Raw genomic sequence first — 10,482 nt, forward strand, 5'->3', positions numbered from 1 at the left:
TGTGGAGTTTCTGTCCAGTGTTAGCTCCATGAGCCATGTCTGGAAATAGCATGATGCTACTCTGCTTTCTGGTATCCCCTCTGTTGCTGGGTTAGCATGGCTAGCTTGTCCATCTTATTAGAGATAGATTTTACGTTTCCCATAACAATGGATGGAAGGACAGGTCGATTTTGTATTTTCTTAGCTCACGCCGCAGCACCAGCACGTCGTCCTCACCTCCTTTTCCTCAGCTTGTGGAAAACACCAGGCCCAGCACCGGTTAGCATCGACATGCTACAGGCTGCAAACACAGTTACTTTGGTGTCAGTGCCCAACAAATGAGCCATAGAAAGTATAACTCTTACATCGTAATGCTCTTTATTTTACAACATGTTGTGAAAGTTGTTACTTGACCATCTTTGCTGATTGGTACGTGTTAAAAGTGTAAGTCTTTCAGTTTAACAGAGTAAAATGAGTCGGATTGAAACGCTGAAGCTTCTTTACCTCCAGTTTGGCACCAACAGTAAAAAGCTCACAAACTTCAGAGCTGTGAACCAACAAAAGTTTCTTTGGCTTGGTCTGTTTACCTCATCGCTGGCTGGAGGATGTCTGGACCACCTCTTAGTTATCACCCCCTCCCCCTTCTACAACCCACCCCCCAAGAGATTACAAGCCACAGCTTTCTGGAGCAATTTGGCTGGATAATGATTACATAAATGTCAACACTCTCAGTCATTAAACAAACCCAGACCTCCCTCCTTCCCACTGCTCGGCCTCAGAATACACATGTTGTACATTTACAGTCCGTTCATCTTGGCTGATTTCCTCACAGAAGAATTCCCCCGATGGGAAAAGTGAGGGGTTTTTTCGGTTTGCCTGAAGACTAGCTGGGCCGACACCGTATCAGAGGAAACATCAGCTCAGCAGGAACATTTCACTGTTTTTCTCCATCACTCGTTAATACTTCACTGGCAATTAACCCCGATCATAAGCCTGTCTGAGCTCCAGGAAGAGAGCAGAAACCTGATCTCCTCATTCACCTCCTTGTTCACCTCCTCATTCACCTCCTCTTCTCTCAGATGTGATGGTGTGGTCCAACGAGCGTGTGATGTGCTGGGTGCAGACTCTCGGCCTGAAGGAGTACGCCGACAACCTGCGTGAGAGCGGCGTCCACGGGGCTCTGCTGGCTCTAGATGACACCTTCGACTACACCGACCTGGCTCTGCTGCTGCAGATCCCCAATCAGAGCACACAGGTAAAAACCACGCCGCCACAGGTATCAAGCTAGCATGGTGGCTTTTTGTTCTCGTTTGGCTAGAAGGCTAATTTTATCCAAATGGAAAGACCCCATACCCCCAGTTTAAGGCTGGTGGATAAAAGAGGTCATGTGTCTTGTCCACCTAGAAAAGTTTAAATGTAACATTAGAGGTTGAACCAAGAATTTTTTTTTAACTTGGCAACCGTTTATATCTTGTGTTGAAAACATGGCAGATACCGACAGGACTCTGTAACCCCTTTTTATGTTATTCCTTTTTTTGTATTGATGTATTTTGTACACTTGCATGTGTGTGTATAAGAGTGTGTTAGATATATTTGTGTACATACATTTTTTTTTTTTTTCAATTTATTTATTTTTATTTTTTTGGATATTGATCACCCTGTATTTGGGGAGGTGGGAATAGGACAGGGAATTTTTTATTTATTTATGTCCTCAACTGTCCTACTTGTTTGTTGTTCTCTCTGTGATAACACAAAACAAAAAAAAAAAAATAAATAAAATAAAATAAAAAGATTTTGATAAAAAAATAAATAAATAAAATAAAAAGATTTTGATAAAAAATAAATAAAATAAAAAGATTTTGATAAAAAAATAAATAAAAAAGTTAAAAAGACTTTGATAAAAAATGAATTAAATAAAAAAGATAAAAAGACTTTGATGAAAAAAATAAAATAAAAAAGATAAAAATACTTAAATTTAAAAAATAAATAGATAAAAATGATAAATAAATAAAAAGACTTGGATCAAAAAAAAAAAAACACTGCCAGACCTCAGCAACAGATACAGAAAGTTTACCCTCCAGAAAGTGAAGCTGCTCCACTTCCTGATAGACTGGCTGTTTTCCAAACTGCCTACTCCATACTTCATGTAAATGTAGTATGTAGTAGGCACTACATACTACCTACTGCTTTTGCTTGTAGTATGTAGTATGACTGTTCTGTTAGGTCTGTTTTGTAGTATACTACTCTGGTTTCTGGTTTCAGAAGCGGAGCTACAAATGATGTTTTTTTGCCTTTATTATAAATGTAAAAAAATCAATCTATTGCAGAGAATCATCATACTTGATTCTTATCTTACATCAAAAGTTATATTGTTTACTGAAAATCAATTTGAAAGAGATTTTTATTTTAACATCTGATGGAAAAACCACTTCCATGTAATCCGGGTATGGTTTAAAAGGTGAATTAGTGGTTTTTATTCGCTTACGAATTTGTAGAAGTAAACACCTCTTTTACCACTGGAAGTGATGAGATTTACTGGTGTTTCTTTCACATCACTTCACTTCTATCTCAGTGAGTGTTAGTGTTGTTGTATTGTAGTTGTAATGCAGACTCATTCCAGTAGATGGTGGTAATTCACCAAAACCCGTCACCCGCATAGACAAACAGCGTTAGTGCCGTGCATTGTGGGAAATAGTATAACAGGTAGACTGGTCTGTTGCATACTGAGAATTGTTTCATTCTGCAGATGAGCTTTGGAGAAGTGTTAGACAGGATAAATATGCCTTACTTCACTGTTTGACCATTTGCTCTTTAGAGCAGCATCATTAAACTGCTCCAATATGATTTACTAAAGTCACATATAGCTACTTTAATATCCTTACTGTAGATTATTTTTTCATCGTGCAGGGCTTTAATGATCATAAATAGTTTGGGAATAGAGGGTTTTTTGTTCATTGAATGAATCATAATTCAAATATCCTTTGATCTTCTGAGCCTAGTTTGAGACAGAGTATGATATAGGACCAGAAACCAGCTCACCAGGGTGCCCCCTCGGCTCAAAGGTTTAGACTTCACCCATGAACCAAACAGAAGAGTGTGTCCCGGGACCTTTGTTGCATCTGGGTCCCTGTAATTTCCTGCCTGCTCGTTGCTGTCTTTAATAAAGGGCTTAAAATACCCCGTCTGGTTCAGAGCAGTTCAAACATGAGCTAATGAATGCCAGCAGAGCGCGCCCGTCCTGAAAATGTGTCATCTGAAAAGTCCAAATGCATCTCAAAGCTCTGCATCACCTCTCTCCTGCAGGCCAGACAGCTCCTGGAGCAAGAGTACAACTCGCTCATCTCCATGGGAACCGAGAGACGACCTGATGAGGTCAGCACGCTAATCGGCTCAGAGAGATTCTGTTTTAAGTTTTGACTGAAAGACGATTTTCTGAGCCGCCATGTTTCTGTTCTCTGACAGGATGGAACGAAGACGTTCACACGCTCGCCCTCCTGGAGGAAGATGTTTAGGGAGAAGGACCTCCGGGGCGTGACCTCTGACTCCGCAGAGACCCTGCCTGCTAACTTCCGTGCCTCAGCCATCGCCACGCCCTCCGTTACCCTGAGAAAGGTTCAGAGTGATGGTGAGTATGAGCCGGGACCTCTGACACCTACATGCTCATGTTCGGCTCCTCTGAGGCCCTGGAGGCGCGTCCTGAATTAGACGATGTGTGAAGGAAGACCTGTTACTCTATACGGCATTACTCACATGAAGAGCACGACAGGAATCAGGGCGAGAGGTCTGCGCTGGAAAGGTAGCAGGGGGAGCTGTGATCAGGTGCCGCCGTTTCTTTAGATCTTCAGATTCAGAAAACTTAAACTTAAAACATACATTTACTAACAGCAGACCAGAGTGTGCCAGAGACAATAATTAAACATTCAATAAACAGTCAGTACATTGATGCCAAGAGGCTACTGTCAAGGTTTATCAGCCTGACGGCAGAAAGAAGGAAAGATTTGGAGTAACAGGTTGTTTTTTCTGTCTACACTTACTGAGTCATGCATCATGGATAAATTCAGGGTTTGGTCTGTGTCCATCCTTCAATCATGGTGATCGAATCGTAGGCTCAGCCTCTGAGCATTTAAAAACTTCAGTAAAATCAGACACTGAGAAGACCTGACAGCTTTAAAGGTCCCTTCACCGGCCTCCTCAGATCTGGGATCTTTCTGTCAGCATTAAGACTAAATGTAACACTGCAAAAGACTAAAATCTGATCAAGTGATTTTGTCTTATTTTCAGTAAAAATGTCTTTTTAGACTTAATATGAGCCAAACTACCTGACCAGTCCAGAAAAATGTCTGATTTCAAGTTATGGAAAGTCGAAAATGGGGTCTTAACTGCCTGAAACAAGTCAACAAATCTGCCAGTGGGGATTTTTTTACTTGTTACAAGCAATTCAGATCTCATTTTTGTCTTTAAATAACTTGAAACAAGACATTTTTCTGGACTGGTTGGGTGAAAGGGGCTCATGTTAAGTATAAAAAGACAATTTTTCTAAAAACAAGAGAAAAACACTTCATAAGATTGCACTTTTTTATGCAGTGTAATTTCACTGAAGTAATGAAAAGTAATATAATGAGTAGTGTAATGTGTTTCTGTTGGTGAGGAGTAATAAGTAAAGGAATAATGTAAATTTTAATGATCATGATCATGATCAACACTGATCATCTGAAGCTTTGAGGCTCTCATTGGAGCAGTTTGGAAATCTATCGTTAACCTCTGTCGTTCTTCATCTTTGCAGCTCTGTATGTGTCAGGAACTAATGCACAGAAACATTTGCTCTCTGTTAGGGAAAAGCTGAAGTTATATAAGCCACAAGATTTAAGTCACACGCTTGGAGCAGTCGGTTGTTTTCACGCTACTGTGCCATTACTATGGCGGTGGAATTTTCTGTTTCCTTTAGCGAAAGAGCGGCAATAACAAGGAACAGACGCTTCAAAGTGCAGAGGAAGACGATTATCCTTCATTCCTTCTTTTAATAAGGACGCCCGTGGAAGGTCAGTGTTGTTTAAGATGTAATGATAGTGACCCTCTCCATGTGTGTGTGTGTGTGTGTCACAGCCACCTCTGGTGCCCGGGGTGAATCTGCCTCAGTGAGGACGTACTCCTGTTGAAGGGCTGAGGTGAGATGAAAGCTTCCCTCGCACATGTTAAACACATTTCTCCGCAGCTCTTTGTTTCATGACGTTTTTGTGGTGGATTGATTTGAGCGCAGGATTTCACTCGTCCCCCCCTTAAGGTCATTAAGTGTTGCTGGGGTTTGGTTGGCGGGGATTTGGGCGAGAGTTGAATTAAGGCCGAGCACGCAGCGATGTGGGAATAATTCTGCCTCTTTCCTCAGGGCGCTGACCGGATTGGGACTCGAGGACCCTCTCATCCACAGAGAACGAAGCAATGAAAATATAACCATGTAACTACAAATAAACCTATCGGCCTGACCATTCTGCAATAACGGGGACGCTGAGGAGGAAAAAGGGAAAGGGACATGAAGAATGTATTTTTCAGAAATGAATAGAAGAGTTGGAAAGGATCAGCTGTTTTCTCTCCCTCTCGCGCTGTCTCTCTGTGCTCAGTGCGGCTGTGCTGTGGGGTTAATAGAGGACAGCGTTGGTATTGGTTAGATTTTAGCCAGTCGCGCCGGTTTCCTCTCTTCATTCCTGTCTGCACACAGCCAGCACAGCGGGTAACATCAGGGCTCATTTTCCTACCTTCAGAGGAAACCGCTCGCTGCCGTTTACTCCCCCACATCACAGCTCGACGTGTCGCCTTCTGCCCCAGCACAGGTGTTAGTAATGAGAAGTTAACCTCAGAGTAAATGTTAGGTTTTAAACTGGAGGAACGTCTGGAAGAGGGGGAAACAATCACTCATAACTCAATCAGAGGCGTTCTCCTTTACTTACAAGTCAACCGGTGTCCAGTGTCGGCCATTGTGGCTCTGTTGTTGTCTTTACGAGCCTGTCAGGAGAGACCAAGTGTCCCCAATTGGTCGGAGAGGTGGAGACAAACATAAGAGGAGACCCGCCCTCTGCTTTGTCTGGTGGCACCTTGAAAGCTGATCGGCTGAGTCGTCTCTTTTGAAGGGACCTCGTTGTAAGGATCAAAGAGGTGAAGAGGTGGACAGGAGCATTGTGGTCAGAGATTTTATGATGTTAGAGGCAGGAAATGCATTCAGCTAGAGTCAGAGAAAGTTTCAGGAGGATGCAACTTCTGGAAAAAGTTGCACAACGTCCACTATCAAACTGTTTCCTGAAAGTTAGTCAGAGCAGGTTAGTAAATCTGTTTCTTCGAGGACTTACAGGATGTTTCAGCTTCTTCTGGGAGCAGTAAAGAAATGATAAAAACCCTGGCATCCTCGTCGCGCAAACACTGCTTCAAATTTAGCTTTTTGTGGTCAGTTTGGAGCGCTATCAGGAATTTATTCATTTCAGTTTCTACACCAGTCATGAAAATTAACTGGAAAATATTACAGTACAGATGACCGAACATGTGGAGCTTTGTTTTTGCCTCTCATCCACGATATTAAAAAGACTTAAAGGCTCATAAATAACATTACACTGCCTTATGAGACCAGCCTATTTGGCTTTGAGAAAGAAATAACATGTTTATGCTTTTGTTTTGTTCTTTTGGAGAACTACAGTTCATTTTGGAGTAAAACCATCTTTTTTTATTTCTTTACATTTGTAGTAGATGTTTCCTGACATCTGATTTTATCTTGCTCTTTTGAAGCTAATCTGTGGTCTGACTCCTGCCCCCCAAAGTGGATTCAGACTTTTAAAAACACCCACATAGAAAAATTTGTTGTCCTTGACATTAATGAACATTTCAATCTGTTCAATTTGTTTCACACTTTTCACACTATTGTAACCCACTCTTCAAAATAAGATTATCAGCGCCAATGTTGGTGGTTACAGGTTATTTTAAATTGCTACTTCTTAGCCTCTAGTTAAGGTCGTCCAGAACCATGTTGCCTAGGTCTCCATGACAACACCACGCCAGCTGACTAAGTTTTGTGGTGAGAAGAGTTAAAACACAGCTCTGCGGAAATCGATTTCTGTGATTAATTTGGTAGTGATGGTGGACACAGGAGCCTAACTGTCAGACAGAAAAAGGACAGAATAGCAGAAGAAAGCTAATTAGCCTTTAGCTTGGGCTGTATCACTCTATAACACAGGGGCTAAACTGTTTCTGTAAATGTTGACTCCAACCCACAGTCAGCAGTTATTCTGCAGTGGTCTGTTCAAACTTGAGAGTCTATCAATAAAATGAAGAGTGAGGTTGCGTTAGCTCTGCTTGGTAGATGACTAGCAGGACATAATCAGGATTTACTGACGTTACACATTACGGACATGTCAGCTGCGCTAAATATAAACGGCTACTAAACTACTTACAAACTGACAGTGTTTACCTGTTGTCACATTAGCCTACAGATACGTCGGAGCACTGATGCTAACATGTAGCCAGCTGCTAAAAAGTTTGCTTGATGTCACATTTCAAACCGTAGCACTATGTAACTGTACTGATAAATACCTTACCTCAGCGCGTTGTATCCAGTAAAAATTTGTCTTAAACGAAGAAAATTTGTTTTGATCCGATCTCCATTTAATTCCAAAACAAACACATGCCTCGCTAAAAGTAATTTACGACAGTGTGCAGAGACTCCGGGCCACAAGGTGGCGAGGGAGTGCAGTTAAAACAGATCCTCCTCATAGCATCTTTAAAAATCCAGACATGAGCTTTAACTTTTTGGAAACTCATTTTAAGCTTCAAGATAGGTAAGAAAGAAATCAAGAGAAGAGTTTTAAATGCTAACAATGAAAAATGTAGAAGGGTTTTGCTTCCAGCTCATGTCCACATCCCACTCTTCATCACTTACTTGTCCCTTTTTTTAACCAAATCCACCAGGATGCCACTTCTGCCTGCTCATGTCAGGTCATGTTAGCTATCTTGGTTTTCAATTCTGAGCAATCCCACTGCTCCAACTGAGAAATCTCTATGAATCCCCTGCAACCGACTTCTAGCAGGTCTCCAACTCTATCCGCTGCCTCTCTAGGAGCAGGGTTCGATGGTTCAACCCTCTTGCTTCCTTCATTTCCTCCTCCCAGGATTCTGTCAGCTCATAACGACCTGTTTTGTACTTTCAGACTTGAGGATATCAGGGCTGAGGTTTGTGGTGGTTATCTCCTCTAGGAGCTGCTTGTTAGGGTCTCTGATCTGAGAGGATGAACCAGGGTCTTGGCTGAGCCTTGTGTGTTAGTGAGTGGATTCTGACTCATCTTCCTCATGAACCAAAGAGCTTGTTTGAAAGAGAAGGAGTTATTCAGATAGAAAAGAGTCAACGTGATGATTTTTGAGACTTTACAGAAGTGTATCATTTTAGAAAGAGGCGCAGAGCAGCGAGGTGTTTTTTTAGGAAGGCTTTATGCTGAGGTCGGACTGTTCACGAGCCCCACAGGATGTTGTTGTGCGGCTCATCGCGTGTAATCATCCGCTCAGGGTCTGGGGTAATCCTGATGACGAGAGAGGTGACAGGGAGACAAAACAGCGAGTCACAGGGAGGGGAGAGAAACCTAAGAGGATGGACAGAAGCCGGTCATTTTACTGCACACACAAGCCATAACAGAAACCAAGAGCTCTCTGGAGGTGTCGGGGGGTTTATCGGAGTACGACGGGAAAAGAGGGCGAGCCCCAGGAAGCCCCAGGAAGCCCAGGAAACGAAACCTTTAGCCTCTGTGCTTACGTTGCATGTCAAACAAACAACAATGACCTAAAACATTTTTTTGGTGGTGAAGATGATATAAGGTGTCTTTAAAAAATATATATCTGTATGATAAACCTACAGCGGGTTGGGAGCCTGGGGATCAATTTGTAAAATGTGTGTATTTTTTTCAGTTGTATTTTTTATTTTTTACGATATCTATTTATTTTTCTTTAGGTATGTATTGGATAAATGTATGAACATGTTTCGTTCCTTCTCGACTTCATTTGAACTAGTTTTCAAAAGTAAAAATATGAAACATTGAAAATGGTCATTCAAATATGCTACTGTATGTGTACATTTTGAGAACAAATTGTGCAATGATTTATCAGATTTCCATGATTAAAGTGATAGTAATACAAATTGAAAAATATCATCTGGAAAATAAACAATAATGAAGATGATGATGATGATTAAAAATGGTGATGTAAAAGAAAAAATAAAGCGACCCCGGTGGATCAGCTGATCAGCGCGAACTCTCGGTTTGTGATGCATGCATGTCTGAGGATGCTGAGGATGAATACTTGTAAAATTAATTTTGTTTTTTATACTTACACTGCAAAAAATGAAATCTTATCAAGTGTTTTCATCTTATTTTAAGTAAAAACTGTCTTATTACACTTGATTAGAGCCACTTTCAACTGACCAGTCCAGAAAAATGTCTCGATTCAAGCTGTTAAAGAAAAATTTGTTTGATACTAGAATAATGTCTTAATACAAATAACCCCTCTCTTGTTCCACTGGCAGATTTTTATAACTGGTTACAGGCAATTCAGACCTAATTTAAGTCTTTAAGTTACTTGAAATAAGACACTTTTCTGGACTGGTCAGGTGAATGTGGCTCATATCAAGTCCAAAAACACTTTTTCTGCTGAAAATAAGACAAAATCACTCGATAAGCTTTCAGGTTTTTTTTGCAGTGTAACTGTGCATTTTGCAGTTTTAAGCATGTGACTTTGCTTCTTGCCCAATGATGCTCCACTTTAACATTTTCTTTATTGTTTTTCATAGAATCGTTGGTGCATTTTCTCTTTACTGATAGGAAACATGTCAGAAAAAGGTGGACTGTCCACTCCAGTTCTGGAGGGGACTTGGCCCCAAGTGGAGGACTCTATGTTTTACGAGTGGAGGGAAAATGGAGCTAGAGATTGACAGATGGATCAGGCCACTCAATCTACGTTCCAACCATGGCCACGAGATAGGGGTGGGTACCTTTCACATTTAAAACTATACGTTACCGATTCCCGGTACTGGCAATCAGCATTGGTACCCAACGGTATCAATTTCCGGTGTTTACATGGGAAAAAATATCAATTTGTTTAATAATTAAATCTAAATTGTTTTCGATTTAACATACTTTTTCTTTAATATATAACTTTAAAATGTTGAGTTCATGTCCAGCGTGAAAAATTACCTACTCTCCCTCTCCCTCACAGTCACAAGGATGCGCTTAGGTACCTAAACATGGTACCTTTTGATTTTACGTGAATTGGTACCTGGTACTTTTGATAGAATTTGGTCGGTACCTTTAAAAGTACCTAATTCAGTACCCATCCCTAGGGGGTACACCAGACTGGCCTTATAATTTTTTTATAATTTTATTCAATATTTTGCATTTTGCTGTGCAAAACAGTGTTGTTTAATTGGCTCTGTTATGAGAGAGATCGTTTTGGTATTTATTTGGGATACATTATGGTTTTGAAATA

At 40.9% G+C, this 10,482-nt stretch overlaps 1 protein-coding gene across 1 annotated transcript in view; it reads left to right on the plus strand.

Moving 5' to 3' along the window:
* Window positions 1–9,237, plus strand: part of LOC141809417 (liprin-alpha-3-like) — a 38,650-nt gene extending 29,413 nt beyond the window's left edge. The window contains exons 27-31 of the mRNA XM_074696418.1: window positions 1,059–1,234; window positions 3,283–3,351; window positions 3,442–3,604; window positions 5,083–5,144; window positions 5,363–9,237. Of these exons, the coding sequence (XP_074552519.1) occupies window positions 1,059–1,234; window positions 3,283–3,351; window positions 3,442–3,604; window positions 5,083–5,135 (461 nt within the window). The 3' untranslated portion in view covers window positions 5,136–5,144; window positions 5,363–9,237. The remainder of the gene's footprint in view (window positions 1–1,058; window positions 1,235–3,282; window positions 3,352–3,441; window positions 3,605–5,082; window positions 5,145–5,362) is intronic.
* The last annotated feature ends 1,245 nt before the right edge of the window (window positions 9,238–10,482 follow it).

This window comes from Halichoeres trimaculatus, unplaced genomic scaffold, assembly GCF_033239565.1.
Source record: "Halichoeres trimaculatus isolate MK-OKI-2021-1 unplaced genomic scaffold, fHalTri1.1 fHalTri1_scaffold_20, whole genome shotgun sequence".
NCBI lineage: Eukaryota > Metazoa > Chordata > Actinopteri > Labriformes > Labridae > Halichoeres > Halichoeres trimaculatus.